The sequence below is a fragment of the Chenopodium album genome, chromosome 9, assembly GCF_948465745.1.
Source record: "Chenopodium album chromosome 9, dcCheAlbu1.1, whole genome shotgun sequence".
Classification (NCBI taxonomy): domain Eukaryota; kingdom Viridiplantae; phylum Streptophyta; class Magnoliopsida; order Caryophyllales; family Amaranthaceae; genus Chenopodium; species Chenopodium album.
In genome coordinates, this window is record NC_137842.1 from 24349458 (window position 1) to 24371514 (window position 22057).

General features: G+C 36.6%; 1 protein-coding gene across 1 annotated transcript; it reads left to right on the forward strand.

Moving 5' to 3' along the window:
• Positions 1-3539: 3539 nt before the first annotated feature.
• On the forward strand, positions 3540-21301 carry LOC145559673 (uncharacterized). The gene is made up of 7 exons (XM_081621044.1): positions 3540-3903; positions 4002-4053; positions 17924-18168; positions 18305-18428; positions 18520-18819; positions 18924-19040; positions 20626-21301. Exons 3-7 carry the CDS (start codon positions 17933-17935, stop codon positions 21040-21042), a joined length of 1194 nt encoding a protein of 397 aa, XP_081477170.1. The 5' UTR covers positions 3540-3903; positions 4002-4053; positions 17924-17932; the 3' UTR covers positions 21043-21301.
• Positions 21302-22057: the final 756 nt, after the last annotated feature.

Below are 22057 nucleotides of genomic sequence, written 5' to 3' on the forward strand. Positions count from 1 at the left end.
AAGTTCTTAAGATTTGCACGAAGGACTAATGTTACACTAAATAAAATGTCGGAGCTAAGAAAGGACACCATATTCAGTTATGGATAAAATTAACTTCTAAATGTCTTTTCAAGTATATGTCTAAAACTCTTAGCCACAGTGGGAGTTCACTGGCTTAGTGGGAGCTAAGTGACTCAATGGGAGCTCACCGGCTTAGCAAGAGCTAGGTGGTTGAGTGGGAGCTTAATGGCTCATTAAAGGCTAAGATAGCTCAAGTGGGAGCTAACTGTTTGTTTTACAACGAACTTTTACCCAAATACAATATACATGTCTCTTTATAAGCATTCAAGTGAGACCACGGGCATTACCTCCACAACCTAATTGAGAACATAGTGTTAGTTGCTCTAACTAGTGTCTTTATGGAAAGTAACACATTTCCAAAACGACAAGTGGGAGGAAAATGAACTCGATGACCATCGAGCTTAGCAACAACTAGAACTGAGAATCTCATAAGACCTTAAAAGGACTTCGTGAGAATGCTTGATCAAGAATACTTAAAAGGACTTTACAAGTGCCTTAAAAGAGAATTCATTACTCACAAAACATCAGAAATGTTGGAGTAAGATCAACATAATAAAAGGGCTTTGGAAGCGCCTTGAAACTCAGTGATTGATGTAATTTCCCCGTACAGGTATAGAATTCACCAAAGGCTTGGATTGAATCCTATAAATTTCTATTAACTTAGAAATAAACCTAAGACTTACAAGCATACTATTTACTATTAGATAGTAAAGGAATAATGTATTGTAAGATAGCTACGACAAATCCAAATTCCGAATAATGGTTAGAAGCCATGAAAATCCAAAACAGACCCCATGTTTGAAAATCATGTTTGAAACTTGATTAATTTGCATGAAGGGTGAAAGACCTATCGATTGAAAATAAGTTTTCAAGGAGAAAACTAACAAATGTGGAAACGTATATGCATACATAGCTAGATTGGATGAAAAGGATACAATTAAATTCACGGAGTTGATTTTAATAAAAACTTATTCACCAATCGGAATGCTAAAGTCTTTTCGTGATTGTTCTAGCAAAATTTCACATATGAAATATGGCAAAATAGATACCAAAACTACCTTCCTAAAATAGGATTTTGGAAGTGACTATGAAAATAGTCTAAGGGTTTTGAAAATCTAAATGATGCTAGATTTGAAAGAAAGCTCAAGGAATCCGTCATGGGATTAGCATTGTATATAGGAATTGGAATGTGTTTTCTCATAAAGTTAATAAGAGGATTGGCTTATGGAGAAACATAGAAATTCTGATGAATAAGAAGTTTAGTGGGAGCAAAAGTAAAGGTCCAACGAAAAGTTTATGAACACTATTGTGAAATAACTATCAAATGCTAAATGCTTAGATTTGAAAGTACTTTCAACAATGGACCAAGAAAAAGACGATACTTAGTACATATTGGTATTAAGATCTATTATATAGACTTAATAAAATGTTTGAACGTGTAAAGGATTTTACTGTGTTAAACAGGAATTGAAGGAATTTGAAAGACTTTCAACCCGTATGTATAAAACTAAGTAAATGTTTGAACTAAGTATAAGCTAGGCTAAATACTAAGTCAAACAAGAAAGACTCTAATAGAGACTTTCAACCGTATCACACATCAAACAGTTTAGCAGGACTCAGTGAAACTGAATGAGCTAAAATGACAAATTGATGGAATAAGATTGAAAATTACTCTGCAATTTAATCCATCATGTACGCTATGATATGGAATCGTCGCACGACTTATTTGCTTAGAGCATGTGAAGTATGTATGTAGTACCAATCAACCTGAATCTATGTAATAGTTCGTTAGATTATGGCCAAGAACATCCAAAGTACTTGGATAAGTAACAGGATGAGTTCTTGACTTGTGGAAACAAATACAATTTGAGAATTGATGTTGCAAGCAAAAACCTGAACAGGGATTAGATCCTTAGCAAGGAAGTCGTTTATAAGCACGAGCTAACAATAAGTCGTGGCGTGAGAATGGTAACATGGACGTACATCCATGTGTAATGTGCAAGAATTTAAAGAAAATTTCCATGATCACAAGTGATTAGGGTATCCCAAATCATTGTGAGCCGTTTGGAATGAAACCCAAACAAAGCATCATCAGGAAGTCTACTAAAATATATGTTGAGAATGTTATTGCCTTAATGGCGATAATAAAGAATATGTTCTATGGAAAGTTCGTTGCTGAACATTAATGATTGTAGGTTGTCGAGTTGAAGGTCTCAATCATGAAAATGAATGGGAGCCATAACTTGGACAATAAATCTTAAATCACATATAATCCATGACACTCTCAAATTTTATCATCTTATTATGAAAGTGATCAGTAATGAAGATGCTAAGATTAGAAAAGTAGTTATAACTAAACCTATGCAATAAGTGAACGACAACATTCACAATTGCATGAAAGAAATCAAGCATATAAGATATGGGTGTGATTTCTATAGATGTTTTATAAAGAGTGATACTCTTAAAATATTCGGAAAAACCATTTATTATAAGATGAACCATTCAAGTTTTGGAGTAATATAAATTTCATGCAATATTTTATCACTCCGTTTGCTATTTAATTGTGGTTTAGGATTAAATAATGAGTCCATTCGATTTTGAGAATATTCAAAATAGGGTATCAAGACCAGTCTTGGTAAGGAAACACCTATTAAGTGAACATTGAATATTATAATCGAAAATTATCCCTAATCAAGGTCATTTGAACTGTGGACGATTAATGACCAATTGAGATTAGTGTGTAGTCTCATTTATAGCACCGTTTCTTGTGCTACGAGGAAATGATTGTCATAAATCATTTGTACAGGTATTGGTTTGGAACCATACTGGATCGATCTATGAGAATACTTTAAAAGATTAAAAATCGTCATAAGTATAATTCTCATTATGGCTATCGGAACCTATTTCATCGACCATGAGTATTGTGAGTTCTCTTGTTTGAGTACTAGTCCGCTTTCATGTTGTCAAACTTCTGTCGTAATAGGGGATTATAACGGCAACACTCGGGCGGCTAGGTCCTCTCAGTAAGAGGAGCTACATTACAAGACTGGGAATCACTACTAGAAATAGCCTAAATTGCGACGGAAGGCTTACGACGGATATGAATTTCCGTCGTAAAGGTGGATATTTACGACGGAAAATATTTCGTCGCAATTTAGCGACGGAAAATTACGATTACGACGCTTTTTCCCTCGTACAATTTACGACGGAATTTATTTCCGTCGTAATTTGAAACTTGCGACGGAATATTCCGTCGTAAAGTGTTTTGCGACGGAATATTCCGTCGTAAGTTTCAAATTACGACGGAAATAAATTCCGTCGTAAATTCTACTGTCATTTTTTCAAAATTGAAATTGCGACCTTGCCCTAAAAAAAAGGGGGAAAAATTGAAAATTACAGAGAGAAGTGAAGCAGCGCGAGGAGAGAGAGAGAGAGAGCAGGAGAGAGGAGAAAGTCGCGGCGTGGCGGCGGTGGTGATTTGTTTACGCCGGCGACGCCTGCACATCAGCCGCCGAGAAAGAGAACGGGAAATAGAGAGGAGAAAAAGAACGGGAAAGAAAGAGAGAGGAGAAAGAGAACGGGAAAGAGAAAGATAAGGAGGAAGGGAGGAAGGTTTCCGGCGAGCTTTCGAGCCCTGGTGGTTTCCGGCGAGCCGCCGCGTCTAGGTAAGTGTGTGCAATTGTCAAATTTTTTTTTTTTTATTTTTTTTTTTTGCAAAAAAACTACCGGAATAACATCGTTGTATTTGCTGAACCCACAACGCAGCCGCACCTCCGTCCCCTAGCCGTGACTGAACCCACCGGCCCTTGGTTGTTTCCGGCGACGCCCCACCTCCGCCTGACAGTAAGTTGCCTTTGCTTTCCCCCTTTTTTTTTCAATTTAATTTTGTTTACTTATAAACCCTTAATTATTAATTTTTTTTTTTTTTAATTTTGTTGTAGGATTTGTACAATTTTGTTGGTTTAATTGTTAAAAAGAAGTGCAGATCTAAAGGTTAGTTACATTACAAACCCTAATATAATGTATATGTGTATCTTACTTTGGTTGTTAGATATTCAATAACTTTTAGTTTGGTTAATTTAGTGACATTGGTGATCTCTTATAAGTAATTAATTGCTCCCTTCTCTTTAAAAAAACAATATAATGTTAGTTTGGTTTAGTTTAGTTTAACATAATGTAGTTTAGTTAAGTTTATGTTAATATAATGTGTTTTAGTTTAATTTATTTTAATATAAAGTACCTTATTGTAGTTTAGTTTTTTTTAGAAATATGTTAGTTTAATTTAATATATAAAACGGTAGTTTGGTTTGGTTTAGTTTAATATAATATATTAGTTTACTTTGGTTTGGTTTGATTTGGTTTATATTAATAGTATGGTGTTATGATATGTTTCTCTTGTTTAGTTTAATCTTGATATATTTGTTTAATATTATGTATGTTAGTTAAGTATATATATTTTTAAATAAATCTTATAATTAATTAATTGCTCCCTTGATCTTTAAAATAAACAATGTTAGTTTTGTTTAGTTTAGTTTAATATAATGTAGTTTAGTTAATATTATGTTAATATAATGTGTTGTAGTTTAGTTTATTTTAATATAAAGTATCTTAATTTAGTTTAGTTTTTTTAGAAATATGTTAGTTTAATTTAATATATAAAACGGTAGTTTGGTTTGGTTTAGTTTAATATGATATATTAGTTTACTTTGGTTTGGTTTGATTTGTTTCTCTTGTTTAGTTTAATCTTGATATATTTGTTTAATAATATGTATGTTAGTTAAGTATATATAGTTTTTAAAAAAATCATTTGCATAATCATATGCCTAGATACCCGTTCAAGGCATACACATTAGGAGTATGTCTTGAATAGTCCCCGGTTGGGACTGTCCTTGTACGTTTATTATCACTTAGGTGGTGAATGTATTCCTTTGTTTTAATTCTAAGGAAGATCCTTGCTTGTCATTTCTCTACAATGTTCTCTAGGTACATATATAGGTGTTTCTAATCGCCTATATTGTGTACTCGGGGAACTGTAGGGAGATGCTGCCGGATTTTCCATAGAATTGAAATTCTGGCATACATTCACTAGTGAGATTGAACGTACAAGGATGGGTTAGGTTGGAGTGATAAGGACCCTTGGAAATCATTTCTCTTCTCATTTGCATTTCCATAACAGTTTGATCTACAATGAATATATATTGTGCTTTATGACTAATGTGATTAATGGCATATGTGTTAGTTGTGTAGAACTTGTAATCATGAAACGAAAAGAACGTAGTTGGATGTACGAAAGGAAGGTTGGGAATTCTATTAATCCTGAGTTCTTGAAGGGGGTAGATGAATTCCTTAAATATGTGGAAGATCATCCCGAGAGTAGCAACCCGAATGAAGTTAGGTGTCCATGTTTTAAATGCAAAAACAAACGTCTCTGGGATCTAGATACGGTCAAACTTCATTTGTATCGCAGCGGTTTTTTACCTAATTACTACGAGTGGATGTGTCATGGGGAAGGGTTTCCAGGAACTCGTAGAAGGGAGTCAAATGAATATCGTGAAATGGTTTTGGATGCCTTTGGTCAGTCTCAAGATCAAGGCCATTCCGAAGAGCCACCTGTTTCATTAGAGGAGGAGCCTAATGCACAAGCCAAGCCATTTTTTGATTTGTTAAGGGCTTCTGAACAACCGTTGTACGAAGGGAGTTCATTGTCTGTGTTAGAGATGGCTTCTAGAATCACTAGCCTAAAGTGTGAGTATAATTTGCCGCACAGATGTGTTGATGGATTTGCTTCTTTGGTTAATGAAGCGATTCCTAACAACAACCACATGGCCGAGACATTCTATGAGGTCAAGAAAATTGTTAAGGGGTTAGAGCTGCCCCATGAAAAGATTCATGCATGCCCGAAAGGATGTATGTTGTTTTGGAAAGATGATGCTCAATTATCTACATGTAGGGTGTGTGGCAGTGATGAGTGACATTTATGTCACTCTTAGGGAGTAGTTTTAGAGTCATTTTCGTATTTATTTTATCTTATTTTCATTTCTTTCTCTTGTTTTCTCTTTAATAAAGTTTCTAGTTTATTTTGGTAATTTTGTCGTGTTTTAATTCTTTTCGTAGTTTTTAGTTTATTTTCGTATTTTATTTGCTTTTGATTTGTTATATTTCGTTCATTATTTTTCCCTTGAAAGTATTCTAATTTACTTTTATTTATTTTAATTGGTTTTGAGTCTATTTTATTTCACTTTCTTTACTTGTATAGTTTTATTTAATTTTTATTAGTTTAGTGTTATTTATCTTATTTTATTCTACTTTATTCTACTTTATTTTATTTATTTTATTTTATCTCTTAGTAATACCCTCGTGTTTTTGGTTGTAGGTGTCCCGGGTTTCAAGGTCATGTTCGTGTTCGGAGGTCCAAGGTTCGAGGCGCAAAACTTGAGCCAACCCAAGCTGCTGCCTCCTATCCTTCACCCCATCTCCTTCATTATCCTACACCACACCAAAACACAGCAACATCCCCTGCTCCACCAACAGCAACACAACCTGACCACGCAAACCACCAGTCACAACAGCTCACCTGCCACCACACACACCTGCTCAACCAACACCAACAACGACACAAGCATTTCGCTGCCCCTGCCTCACTCCCAGCCACCTAGCACCGCACATCCCCTGCTTCACCACCACAACACAAACCATCCCCTGCTCAACCAAATGCGCAGCCACATCCACCAATACACCACCAATTTCACACCTGACCCGCAACTACTCAAACCAACCATCTGACCACCAACTGCAACCCCGCAGCAGCCACGCAATCCCCAACACCAACGCAACCCAGCCACCGCAATCAACCTCCCTCAAGCTTTTACAGCAGCCCGCGATTCACCTCACAACAGCCTGCTTTACACCCGCAATCAGCCGCACCTAAACCAGCAACAATTAAGCAACCAATTCGCACAAGCAATTCGGCCCTCAATTAAGCAAATCAGAACAAATTGCAAATTAATCAAGTTCGAGCAAACCCATTAAGAAGTTCGGCCGAACGTCGAGTCAGAGACTTTGGGGGCTTTGTTATTCGAAGGGGAGTGGTCGAACATACCCTTGGTTCGACCGAACCAACCCCGTAGTTCGGTCGAACCAGCCACCGGTTCGATCGAACCATTTCACGAGCTTCTCACGCGAGTTTTAATGAAAATTGAACGGCCTTGATTGATTGCTGGTTGATGAAGATGTCGGTGATGATTTTGAGCCATTGATGATGGTTGTTTGGTGTTGATATTGAAGCAGCCAATTTCGAAGAAGAAGGGGAAAGGGGGTGGCTGATTGTTTTGGTGGGAATTGATTTGTTTTATTTTTATTTCTTTTTCTTTTCCCTTTTCTTATTTTCTTTCTTTTCTTTTATTTTTTTTTTTATTATTTTTTTTATTTTTTTAGTTTCTGATTTTATTTTTTTACTTTTCCTTTTAATTTATTTTATTTTATTTTCTTTTTCTATTTTTCCTAGTTTTATTAAGTTAGTATAAATACCCAATTTTGGGGTAATTAGGAAGGACATTCAATAACTATCTATTCCTCTCTCTAATTAGTTTTAGGTTAGATTAGGATTAGTCTTCTTTGGTAGAGAGAGAAAGTGAGGTTTTCTTCATTAATGAACTTGGATTTTGAAGAAGGAGCTTGTTCAATCCTTTGTAGACCTTCATCTTCAATTAATGAGCAATTTCTTACTCTCTCTCCTCTATTTTTATTTGTTTATTTTGATTATTATTTTAGTTGTTGGTATTGCTTGTTGATCATGTTGATTCTTGATTATTTGTTGATTAATCTTGTTATTATCATGATTAGTGAGTAATTTCCCCATTAAGGGGATGGTTGTGGTGTAGTTGGACCTTGAGCATGTTCTAGGGTTTAGAATTGATTTATTTGTGATTAAAGTCTTTATATGCTTGATATTCTTTAATCTTCTTGCAAGTGCACATTGTTGGTTGATTAAAGGTGAATCTTTGCTAACAAGAAACGGAAGTTGACTTAGTTAAGGTTCATTACTATCGATTGTTATTTAATAGTACCTCCTAGTATATGGTTCTAATGTGGAAACATAGAGGCTATGTTAGGAGAAGCCAATTGACCCCGGAAGGCGGCTAGATTGGATTCTTAATTTCGATATTCGAGAATGTTTAGTTCATAATTAATTCAATTTCTATGCCTTTGTTTATGTTCAAGTGAATGCTATACCTAAACCATTTCCCTTAATGTTTTATTTCTTGTTTTAGCATTTTTAGACTTTAGTTTATTTATCCCCTATTCCGGACTAGCTTAATTGTTGATAACATTTGGTGGTGTTTACCGTTCTCTGTGGTTCGACCCCTATGCTTGCCTTATACTCGTATTAGGTTTGTTTAGGTTGTATAAATTGTATTTGATCTAGGGATAGACAATTGACGACGCGTTTATTCCCTTGTCAAATTGGCGCCGTTGTCGGGGAACGGCTTCCATTACCGTCATGTTATCTTATTGAGACTAGTCCATTGTTTATATTTTCTTTTGATTTGTTTTTGTTCTCTTTGTTTTGTTTGAAAAAAAAATGGCTTATATTTCTATTCCTCAATTTGATAATGAACCGTTTTGGGTGTATTTCAATAGACTTGAGGATTTCCTAGATGGTGTTAAAGGTTTAACCAAGGGTGATTATTGTGAAATCATCAATTTGGGATTAAATGAGAATTTTAGAGGAGTAGTTGATAATATGTTAAATGGTAAATTTCAAGACATGTCTTCGGATGAAGCTTGGGATTTCTATTCATGGTTAGCTAGGGATAATTATGATTGGGAGAGGGCCAATCATGAGACTTATGTTCGGGATTCTCATGCTTTTAATGTTGATGCTAATTGTCATGATTTGTCTAATATGAATTCCCATGATGTGCTTGATGCTCCCCATAGTGACCATGTAATGCATGATTTAAACTCCCCTCCCTCTATAACTCAATGTAATGAGGTACATTCTAATGATGATGAAGTGCATGCTCTTTCTCATTTTGCATCCGATTTTTGCATGAATTCTAAAGGTGTGCCCCATAGTCCCCTAGATGATTCCAATGAGCAAGCTTTTGACTCGTCTATCCATGATTATTTGGACTCATTTGAGATTATGGCCCAAATATTTCTTGAGTTTCAAACGGTAGCCCATAACCTTATGAGTGAGTTCATTGATAAGGCTTCATTAGAAAGAGATGAGTTTGAGAGAAATTTGCCCCCATTCACTCTTGATTTTGAGAAATTTAAGGGAGATGTTGTTCAAGGTTGTGAAGAGGAGGTTGAGATTGAATCATTTGGAGTTTTTGAGCTTGAGGGAGATGTAGAACATGAGGGTTCTTCATTTGAGGATTCCATGATTGATTTTCATTCCCTCATTAGTGATGTGAGATCTTGTGAAGTGGGATTAGCTACCCCTTTTTGCCTTTCTCATACACCTTTTTCCCAAAGTTTTAACCATATCTCCTACTATCCTATGTTCCTCCCTTCTTTTCTCAAAGAACCTCTTAGGGATCCTCTTCCTTTTCAAGCTCCCAAAGCCCCTAACCCTTTCATTGTTGATGAGGAAAAGAGTTATAATGCCAAACAAAAAGATTTTTGTGAGGATTTTTCTTTTTCTTCTTCTACTTTTTCTTCTTATTTTCTTGATTTTTCTTTTGATTCTTTTACTTTTTCTTTTCTCCCTTCTCTCAAGCATAAAGTCTCCTTGTACTTTATGTTTGCTTGTCATATGAGCATCGCGTATGCTCTATTTCTTGATATGTTTGCCGGTGCATATGACAAGTTATTGCGTTCTTTGTCGGGTTATTTACTAGATTGGTCATGCTTGGACGTTAAGCAAGCCTTTGCGGGAAGTAACCCGTGTTTTATTGCTTTCTTTTTCTTTCTTTTGTGTTTCTCATTTTTGTTTACTCTCTTGTCTATGTGTATAGGTACTCGATGCATATACTCATGTGCAAAGATTTTGGATTGAGCTCCTTGAGACGAAGCACACCAATGATTGCTTGCATTTGGAAAAGCAACAAAGACGAGGAAATAGATGAAATTGTGGACAATGTGCTCAATTGCGGGTTTCAACACCCACCTCACATTTGGTTTACTCTTTCCTTCTTCCCTCATCTTGGATTTTCTTTCTTAATTGCATTTGGATTGTATGATTATGAATTGTTGTGTGAATGAGTTTTCTTCCTTCCCCTCCCACCCACCCTTTGTGCCTTTATTTTGAGCATTGAGGACAATGCTCCATTCTAGCTTGGGGGAGTAGCTATTCGCTAGCTTGGGGGGGTTATCTATATCTCTTGGTGGTTTCTTAATCCATAGTCTCATGATTGCTTGATTTATTTCTCTCATACTTGCCAAAGTCTATTATTGAGATTGGTTTTCTATGTTTGGATGGCCATGAGCGCCTTATTGAGTTGACTTTTGGTATATGTAGTTTTGATTGATCATGCTTTCATATTGCACTATTGTATATGCATTCTTGAGTATTGTTGGTTTTGTGAATATTTGTGTGTATAGTGTCTTTCCATGGCATTCAAGGCAAGTTTCAAAATGTTTTGTTTTAAACTTGGACATAATTGGGCTTTAGCACCTAGAATACCCTCTTTGCTAGTTGTTAGAGGTTTTCGTGCACTTGAATGTCGAGGTTGGTTCACACATATAACATTGCCAAGGTAGTAGAACTTAAGGGCTATGAGACCTTAGCTCACTTGGTTTGTGGTAAGATGGTTGTCGCTCTCTAGCTAGTTGAAGCTTTAAAGGTGATTTTTGCTACTCCACTACCGTCATTTTTGTGAGGATGTGTCTATTTTGTTCTAGCCTTCTACATTTCTTGCATGTGTGGCGTTTGGATCCTTGGCATTGCTAGCTTATATCGAGAATTTGGCTTAATCTACCCAAGATCGAGACCGAACCAACCTAGGGGAAGACGAAGGCAATTAGGATTTTTGTTTTGTTTTATTATTTTCTTTTCTTTTATTTTTCTTTTGCATTTGCTCATTTAGTAACCCAATTTGAGCCATTTTCCCTTCTTTGGCATAACCACATTACAAACCAATGGACCTTTGCTTTATTTTCACCTTTATTAGTTCTTGTGAAGCATTCTTGGGACTTGATTTGTATTTTTGGTTAATGAAAGTGAGAAAAAGAATGAAAAAGAAGTGAAAAAACTCAAATTTTGGTACTTGTGTTTATATTTGTTATGTTGAATGGGTTGAGTAAATGAGAAGAAAATAAAGGAAATGAAAGAAAAAGCCGCTCAAAGTTAAAAGAGGCGAGAGCAAAGAATAAAAAGAAATGAAAAAAAAAAGAAGAAAATATTGAGAAAATACAAAAATATTTGTTGTTTGGTTGAAAAAGAATAAGCTTGGGGGAGGTGTTGCTAGAATTTTTTGATTTGAAAGTTGGTAGTTTATTGAGTTTGAATTGAGGAATGATCAACCTTGCTTCACTTCTAAGTTTACCACCAATTTCCAAATTTATTTCCACACCCTTTACCCTAGCCTAAATGTTTCAACCCTTTTAAGACCTTTTGACCTTAGTGAGGTTTAGTTACTACCGATGGAGGGTAATCAAGCCAAGCCTATTGAGCGAGCTATCAATGCCAAGATGTCGGGTAGCCTAAATGTTTTTCATTGATTATTTCTTCCGATTCCTTCGAGGAATCTCGAGATATCACCTTAAAAGTGGATGCAAAACTAGTGAGGATGCGGGAGTTTGGTTGGAGATAAGGAGGAGTGTAAGTCCCTCTAAGTTCTCTAACCTTTGCATGCTTTATGTGTGTACCAACCTTAACTATTCTTTTGCTTGGCTACCTTTAATGTCTAGAAAGGTTTGTATTCTTGTGCATTTAGCCCATTGTTTGTGTTTGGTTTGAAATATCAAAACTCGAGTTTTCTTGATTTCACCTTTGCCTTGAATGTTATGTTTTGTCGAGAGTTGTGGGTTAAACCTCTTAGGAAACCCTCACGAGAGCTTACTCGTCCTCTTTGGCGACATAGGGGTTTAAAGGGCTTGATGCATACGCTAAATGCATCCGTGATTCCTACGACAGTGAGTTAGTGTACATTCTTTCTCTTTGTTTCTATTTTGTTTTTTTTTTTTTTTTTTTTTTTACTTTCAATAATTCCATCTTGTTCTCTTTTGCCTTAGCTTTGCTCGAGGACGAGCAAAGGTTTAGCTTGGGGGAATTTGATGAGTGACATTTATGTCACTCTTAGGGAGTAGTTTTAGAGTCATTTTCGTATTTATTTTATCTTATTTTCATTTCTTTCTCTTGTTTTCTCTTTAATAAAGTTTCTAGTTTATTTTGGTAATTTTGTCGTGTTTTAATTCTTTTCGTAGTTTTTAGTTTATTTTCGTATTTTATTTGCTTTTGATTTGTTATATTTCGTTCATTATTTTTCCCTTGAAAGTATTCTAATTTACTTTTATTTATTTTAATTGGTTTTGAGTCTATTTTATTTCACTTTCTTTACTTGTATAGTTTTATTTAATTTTTATTAGTTTAGTGTTATTTATCTTATTTTATTCTACTTTATTCTACTTTATTTTATTTATTTTATTTTATCTCTTAGTAATACCCTCGTGTTTTTGGTTGTAGGTGTCCCGGGTTTCAAGGTCATGTTCGTGTTCGGAGGTCCAAGGTTCGAGGCGCAAAACTTGAGCCAACCCAAGCTGCTGCCTCCTATCCTTCACCCCATCTCCTTCATTATCCTACACCACACCAAAACACAGCAACATCCCCTGCTCCACCAACAGCAACACAACCTGACCACGCAAACCACCAGTCACAACAGCTCACCTGCCACCACACACACCTGCTCAACCAACACCAACAACGACACAAGCATTTCGCTGCCCCTGCCTCACTCCCAGCCACCTAGCACCGCACATCCCCTGCTTCACCACCACAACACAAACCATCCCCTGCTCAACCAAATGCGCAGCCACATCCACCAATACACCACCAATTTCACACCTGACCCGCAACTACTCAAACCAACCATCTGACCACCAACTGCAACCCCGCAGCAGCCACGCAATCCCCAACACCAACGCAACCCAGCCACCGCAATCAACCTCCCTCAAGCTTTTACAGCAGCCCGCGATTCACCTCACAACAGCCTGCTTTACACCCGCAATCAGCCGCACCTAAACCAGCAACAATTAAGCAACCAATTCGCACAAGCAATTCGGCCCTCAATTAAGCAAATCAGAACAAATTGCAAATTAATCAAGTTCGAGCAAACCCATTAAGAAGTTCGGCCGAACGTCGAGTCAGAGACTTTGGGGGCTTTGTTATTCGAAGGGGAGTGGTCGAACATACCCTTGGTTCGACCGAACCAACCCCGTAGTTCGGTCGAACCAGCCACCGGTTCGATCGAACCATTTCACGAGCTTCTCACGCGAGTTTTAATGAAAATTGAACGGCCTTGATTGATTGCTGGTTGATGAAGATGTCGGTGATGATTTTGAGCCATTGATGATGGTTGTTTGGTGTTGATATTGAAGCAGCCAATTTCGAAGAAGAAGGGGAAAGGGGGTGGCTGATTGTTTTGGTGGGAATTGATTTGTTTTATTTTTATTTCTTTTTCTTTTCCCTTTTCTTATTTTCTTTCTTTTCTTTTATTTTTTTTTTTATTATTTTTTTTATTTTTTTAGTTTCTGATTTTATTTTTTTACTTTTCCTTTTAATTTATTTTATTTTATTTTCTTTTTCTATTTTTCCTAGTTTTATTAAGTTAGTATAAATACCCAATTTTGGGGTAATTAGGAAGGACATTCAATAACTATCTATTCCTCTCTCTAATTAGTTTTAGGTTAGATTAGGATTAGTCTTCTTTGGTAGAGAGAGAAAGTGAGGTTTTCTTCATTAATGAACTTGGATTTTGAAGAAGGAGCTTGTTCAATCCTTTGTAGACCTTCATCTTCAATTAATGAGCAATTTCTTACTCTCTCTCCTCTATTTTTATTTGTTTATTTTGATTATTATTTTAGTTGTTGGTATTGCTTGTTGATCATGTTGATTCTTGATTATTTGTTGATTAATCTTGTTATTATCATGATTAGTGAGTAATTTCCCCATTAAGGGGATGGTTGTGGTGTAGTTGGACCTTGAGCATGTTCTAGGGTTTAGAATTGATTTATTTGTGATTAAAGTCTTTATATGCTTGATATTCTTTAATCTTCTTGCAAGTGCACATTGTTGGTTGATTAAAGGTGAATCTTTGCTAACAAGAAACGGAAGTTGACTTAGTTAAGGTTCATTACTATCGATTGTTATTTAATAGTACCTCCTAGTATATGGTTCTAATGTGGAAACATAGAGGCTATGTTAGGAGAAGCCAATTGACCCCGGAAGGCGGCTAGATTGGATTCTTAATTTCGATATTCGAGAATGTTTAGTTCATAATTAATTCAATTTCTATGCCTTTGTTTATGTTCAAGTGAATGCTATACCTAAACCATTTCCCTTAATGTTTTATTTCTTGTTTTAGCATTTTTAGACTTTAGTTTATTTATCCCCTATTCCGGACTAGCTTAATTGTTGATAACATTTGGTGGTGTTTACCGTTCTCTGTGGTTCGACCCCTATGCTTGCCTTATACTCGTATTAGGTTTGTTTAGGTTGTATAAATTGTATTTGATCTAGGGATAGACAATTGACGACGCGTTTATTCCCTTGTCAGGCAGCGACCGATACAAGAAGACTTCTAAAGGTAGCTTAGTGCCTTTGAATGTTCTATTTTATTTCCCTGTCACACCTAGGTTGCAAAGGCTTTTTGCAACTAAAAACATTTCTGAGGAAATGACATGGCATGCTAAAAATCCTCAAGTTCAAGGCACAATGGCACACCCTAGCGATAGTAAAGCGTGGAAACACCTAGATAGTTGCTTTCCTGAGTTTGCCTCTGAACCTCGTAATGTTCGACTTGGCCTATGTACGGATGGATTTGCTCCACATGGTCAGTTTGGGGGACAGTATTCATGTTGGCCTGTCATTTTGACCCCTTATAACTTGCCTCCGTCAATGTGTATGACAAGACAGTTCATGTTTCTTTCGTTACTCGTTCCTGGTCCTAAAAACCCTAAGGGCAACTTGGATGTTTACATGCAGCCGCTCATACACGAGTTGAAACAGTTGTGGGAAGTTGGGGCAAATACTTACGATATTTCGAGAAAACAAAATTTCAATCTTCGAGCAGCCATCCTATGGACCGATAGTGACTTCCCGGCTTATGGTATGTTATCTGGTTGGACCACAGCCGGTAAGAAGGCTTGTCCATATTGCATGGAGAAAAGCAAAGCATTTTGGCTCGAAAATGGTGGTAAGGTTTCTTGGTTTGACTGCCATCGTCAATTCCTTCCGACAAATCATCCTTTTCGAAATAGTAAAAATGCATTTTGTAAAAACAAAGTCGAAAAAGGTTCACCACCTCACATCATGTCAGGAGAGGAACTTTGGGAATGTGTGAAAAATCTCCCGAAAGCAACAGATGGCCCCGAGGCACTGAAACGTCTCAAGAATGCAAAAAAAGGGTGGTTCAAGCAAAGCACTCTATGGGACCTTCCATATTGGAAACATCTGCTTGTTCGTCACAACTTAGATGTCATGCACGTTGAAAAAAACTTTTTTGATCAGTTGATTCACACTATAATGGACGTGAAAAAGCAATCTTGTGACACCCCATCAGCTCGGAATGACATTGCTAAATACTGTAAACGGCCCCAGCTACATCTTCAAGAGGATGATAGAGGAAAAGAATTCATGCCAAAGGCTCCATTTGCTCTTGACAAGGCTCAGAGAAAGGTTTTGTGTGAGTGGGTCAAACAGCTGCGGTTTCCTGATGGTTACGCTTCCAATTTGAGCCGATGCGTTGATTTGCAATCAGGTAAGTTACATGGAATGAAAAGTCATGATTGTCACGTGTTCATGGAGAGGTTGTTGCCCACTGCTTTGAGAGAATTGCTCCCTACCCATATATGGAATGCAATTACAGAGATAAGCCAATTCTTTCGCGATTTATGTTGCTACACAATTACAGTTAGCGACATGGAGCGATTGGAAAAAAACATAGCTGAGATCCTGTGCAAGCTTGAGAAGGTTTTCCCCCCATCTTTCTTCAACTCCATGGAGCATTTACCAATTCATTTGCCATATGAGGGCAAGTTATGTGGACCTGTTCAATATCGGTGGATGTATCCTTTCGAAAGGTAAATCAAAGGTCCTTTCTCAACTCTTACTTTCATCTCTTTCATTGATTTCCGTTACTTATACTTCTACGGCTACATAAACATAATTACAGGTTCCTCAATCACCTGAAACGAAAAATTGGTAATAAGGCTCGTGTTGAAGGTTCCATATGCAACGCTTATCTCACTGAAGAGATATCAAACTTCTGCTCCAATTACTTTCAGCCCTCAGTTGACACAAAAACACGAGATCTAGGTCGAAATGTGAATGCTGATGTGGAATCCCCGGCTGACAACGATGAAATCCCAGAGCTGTTCACGGTGGATAAGGGTCGTGTGTCAAATTTGGGTAAAACTCGGTATTTAGATGACAAGGAACTCGAACGTGCTCATTTGTTCGTTTTAAGAAATACCGGCATTCTTGGTGAATACGAAAGGTATATATGTTTATGATAAACTTTTGAAAATCCCTTTAATTTAATATAATTTCTGCAATGATTAACCATGTGTCATTAATCTATTAGGCAGTTTGAGGACTACATTCTTAGTACTCGAACTTATTTGCGTCGAGAAGATGTCATGGAGAAATGCGAAAGTGAATTCCCTGATTGGTTTCATCACAAGGTGATAATACTTTTCGAACATTGCATCTCGATTAATTTGTGATAATATAATATAATATATTTCATTTCAATTAGTGTGACGCTTGTATTCGTAACGGTTATAGGTGAGAGAACAAAAACCAAGTTCCGATGTGTTGCGAGCATTGTCTATGAGGCCTTTCAAGCGTGTTCGAACTTGGAACCAGATATTTGTCGGTGGCTTTAATTTCCACACACAGTCCTATGGCAAACACAAATCTACGATGAATTACGGGGTGTGTGTGTCAAGTGAGGACGGTGGAGAGTACTTTGGCATTTTAAACGACATAATTGAACTTGTCTACACCGGTCCCGAAAAAGAGTACAAGACTATTTTGTTTAGTTGTAGTTGGATGGATTGTGGTAAAGGAATGAACATTCATGAACAATACAAGCTTGTCGAAGTAAATCATACTAAGAAGTATCCCAAGTATGATCCATTTGTCTTATCTTACCAAGTGTCTCAAGTGTATTATGCATCTTACCCTAGCCTTAAACGTGATCGGGTTCAATGGTGGGCTGTATTTAGAACTCAAGCAAGGTCGGTGATTGATGCTCCGGTGGATTTAGAGTTTTTGCAGGGTCCTTCCCCACAAGTACATGCAACGCTTTGTCCACCAAATGACATTCCAGACTATGAACTTGATAGTGATGATGATGATGACGATGGCTTTATTATCTCAAGCGATGAAGAAGAAGAAGAAAGCATTGGCTCCAGTGACAGTGACGAAGAAGAGGACATCGATGTATTTTTAGATGACACTAGTGATAGTAATAATGATAGTGATAATGATAGTGGTAGTAGTGATAAGAGTAATGAAGAGGAGAATATGTAGTTACTCCTTTTACTATTGTCTTCGAATGTTTAGTTTTTAATGACTACTCGGATTTGTAATATTGCATTACATTTTTGGTCTCATTTTATTATTTTAATGTCTTATGGATCTAATTTATGAATTTATAATGTGCGATTATGGTACTAATAACTTTTTCAGGTGGTCATCATGGGAGGAGGAAATAAAGGAGAAACGTCCAACAGGAGAAAGTCTAAGGGGAAATCTCCGATTGTACGTGTTGACGAGGATGAGTCAATGGAGGAAGCGGAGGCACATGATTTGGGGGCCTCTCAAGAAATCGTCATAAATGTACAAGGGCAACAGGAGCAACAGCAGCTTCAGGAACAGGAGCTACAGGACCCGCATCCTAATGACTTGCTAGAGTTGGACCCTTCCACACTTTGGTGCGTATGTATTTGTATAATGAAATATCCTTAAATTCGTATTTACTTTGATAAAGTGAATTTGTATTACTTTAACCATGTTTTGTTCACTTTTTGTTGATTATCTACTTACATGAATGTCTATCCTTTATTATAGGTTTGATGATAGGCCGGTGAAGAATGTGCTCTCCGACTCGCTAACCGGCTACTATGTTCAGCCTTGGAGGAATTATGGAGAGGTTGATGAAGATTCGAGAGAGCACTTTTGGAACTTGTTCAACGTATGATAACTTTAACCTAACATAATACATGTTTTATAAATTATATTGATGGAGTTGAATTTTGTAATAAAGACATTTTCTTGATTTGCAGAAAAAATTCAAGTGGGCACCTGAGTTAAACAACCAAGTGAAGGACACTTTCGAAGAAAAGTTTGCAAATCGCCTACGTGATACGTTCTACAACATCACACACAGGCTGAATGGTCGCAAACCAAGATGGCTTAATAAAGATGTCCACGAAGGCAAGATGAAAATTGTTGCCACCGATCCAAAATATCAGAAGCGGTCGGAACAAAACAAGAAGAACCGAAGAGGCGGATCCATGGAAAATGTCGTTGAACCGACCCACTTTCAAGGTTCAATGTCATCTGTACAACATGCTAAAAAGATGGTAAGGTTACTACAATATGTCCAGTAACAATTATGTCATTTGTCTATTAATGAATTTTGGTGGGCTAACATGTTTTCATTGATTTTCTGCATGTACATATAAAGGCTGCAAAAAACCAAGGCCAATTACCAAATGCCCATGATCTTTTCTTGAAGACACACTTCAAGGAAGTGCCTGGTAAAGGCCAAGTGGCTGCCAACAACAAAGCAAAAAGGATTGCGGTAAACACTTATTATATGAGTTGAAATATGGCAAATTAGCAAAGTAGAACTTAATATATGCTTATTTTGGATGAATTTGGATGAGTTAGGGTTGAAAATTGACATATGTGCTTATTTATCTTAATTTCTATCCTTAGGCACTTAAAAGTATGTGATATTGGAATGTTATAAGAAAGAACGAGTCCATTTGCTTGAAAACATAGAAAATAGGCATGGTTTTAGCCATATAGGCCAAATTTGGATGATTTTGGATGAGAGAGGGTTGAAAATTGACTTATGTGCTTATTTCTCTTAATTTCTATCCTTAGGTACTTAAAAGTATGTGATATTGGAATTTTATAAGAAAGAACGAGTCCATTTGCTTGAAAACATAGAAAATAGGCATGGTTTTAGCCATATAGGCCAAATTTGGATGATTTTGGATGAGTGAGGGTTGAAAATTGACATTTGTGCTTATTTCTCTTAATTTCTATCCTTAGGCACTTAAAAGTATGTGATATTGGAATGTTATAAGAAAGAACGAGTCCATTTGCTTGAAAACATAGAAAATAGGCATGGTTTTAGCCATATAGGCCAAATTTGGATGATTTTGGATGAGTGAGGGTTGAAAATTGACATTTGTGCTTATTTCTCTTAATTTCTATCCTTAGGCACTTAAAAGTATGTGATATTGGAATGTTATAAGAAAGAACGAGTCCATTTTCTTGAAAACATAGAAAATAGGCATGGTTTTAGCCATATAGGCCAAATTTGGATGATTTTGGATGAGTGAGGGTTGAAAATTGACTTATGTGCTTATTTCTCTTAATTTCTATCCTTAGGCACTTAAAAGTATGTGATATTGGAATGTTATAAGAAAGAACGAGTCCATTTGCTTGAAAACATAGAAAATAGGCATGGTTTTAGCCATATAGGCCAAATTTGGATGATTTTGGATGAGTGGGGGTTGAAAATTGACATTTGTGCTTATTTCTCTTAATTTCTATCCTTAGGCACTTAAAAGTATGTGATATTGGAATTTTATAAGAAAGAACGAGTCCATTTTCTTGAAAACATAGAAAATAGGCATGGTTTTAGCCATATAGGCCAAATTTGGATGATTTTGGATGAGTGAGGGTTGAAAATTGACATTTGTGCTTATTTCTCTTAATTTCTATCCTTAGGCACTTAAAAGTATGTGATATTGGAATGTTATAAGAAAGAACAAGTCCATTTGCTTGAAAACATAGAAAATAGGCATGGTTTTAGCCATATAGGCCAAATTTGGATGATTTTGGATGAGTGAGGGTTGAAAATTGACTTATGTGCTTATTTCTCTTAATTTCTATCCTTAGGCACTTAAAAGTATGTGATATTGGAATGTTATAAGAAAGAACGAGTCCATTTGCTTGAAAACATAGAAAATAGGCATGGTTTTAGCCATATAGGCCAAATTTGGATGATTTTGGATGAGTGAGGGTTGAAAATTGACTTATGTGCTTAATTTTCTTAATTTCTATCCTTAGGCACCTAAAAGTATGCGATATAACTCCATATTGTTGGTTTTTTTTTAACAATATTTTATTTTATCTTCAATATTTTGTAGGACACCTACCAGAAGAAGCTCGAAGAAACAATGAGTCAGGGGATTCAGAAGAGTCCCAATGAGTTGTACTGGGAGTCGGTGGGTGGGCGCAATAAGAAGGGGCGTGTGAAGGGACTTGGCCAAAGTGCAGAGCTCTACTATGGTAAACAGGGTCGAGGTTCCCGTTCTTCACAGCAATACACGCCGTCTGTCATTTCTCAAATGCAAGACCAGATGGAACACAGGGTGCAAACTCTCCAAACTCAAATGGAAGCCCGAATGGCTGAAATGGAGAGGAGATACAAGGAGAGTTTCGATGAGATGATGAGTCGTCTCAACAACAACAACTCATGTTCCACCATTCATCCTCAGCATCGAGACCCTAGGAACGACCCGGGTGGTGGTGGAGCAGGCCAGGGTTTCCAGGCGATTGCGTAGCTTAGCTTTAGTCTAGCATAGAATCACTCTAACCTAGCTTTTGTTTGGTATAGATACCAAAATGTGGACTATCTTTTGTACTAGGACATAATTATTATATATATATGTACATAACCCTAATTTCGTAGGTCGGTAATTAATTTTTTAAAAACAACAATTTTAGGACTCAATATTTATTTTTTTTTTTTTTTGTCGATTTATCATTAAAAAAATTCAGGTTTGAAAATGCAGAAAATTACAAAAATTTGTTTTGGGCTGGAAATACTATTTGCGACGGAATATTTCGTCGTAATCTAAGGTTTGCGACGGATTATTCCGTCGTAAATAATTATTTGCGACGGAATATTTCTGTCGCAAAATATTATTTACGATGGATTTTTCCGTCGCAAATTATTATTTACGACGGAATATTTCGTCGTAAATAATAATTTGCGACGGAATTTTCCGTCGTAAATAATAATTTGCGACGGAATCTTCTGTCGCAAAATATTATTTACGACGGAAAATTCCGTCACAAATTATTATTTACAACGAAATATTCCGTCGTAATGTAAGGTTTGCGACGGAAATGTTTTCGTCGGAAATTTGCGACGGATCTTCATGAAAGACCAATTCCACGTCCGACGCTTTTATTTCCGTCGTAAATTCCGTCGTAAAGTTGGTTTACGACGGAATTTCCGTCGTAAAATGGCCATTTTCCTACAAAGGCTTTTCCGACAACCATTTACGAAGGAATTCCGTCGTAAACCAACTTTACGACGGAATTTACATAGTTTACGACGAACTTTTTCCGTCGCAATTTTGCTGTTTTCTTGTAGTGAATGTCCCCCTACTAAAATAGGGAAGATGTCTTTGTTGTATACAAGGCCTCTCATAGAGCGAGACTATGAAAATGCATGGCCGTGCTCAGATGGATTTTAGAAGTCATCTGTTTATTGACAGTCGGACTCAGAATCGAGAAACACTTGTGGACGTAATAAGGATGACGAAATAATCTTACCTTATAGTTCATGAA

What these genes read in the sequence shown, in the direction of transcription:
- LOC145559673 (XM_081621044.1), top strand. Translation starts at nt 17,933, where the DNA reads ATGGGAGGAGGAAATAAAGGAGAAACGTCCAACAGGAGAAAGTCTAAG. An exon ending in TTGGACCCTTCCACACTTTG is followed by an intron (nt 18,169 to 18,304) that starts GTGCGTATGTAT and finishes CCTTTATTATAG; the next exon opens with GTTTGATGATAGGCCGGTGA. An exon ending in ACTTTTGGAACTTGTTCAAC is followed by an intron (nt 18,429 to 18,519) that starts GTATGATAACTT and finishes CTTGATTTGCAG; the next exon opens with AAAAAATTCAAGTGGGCACC.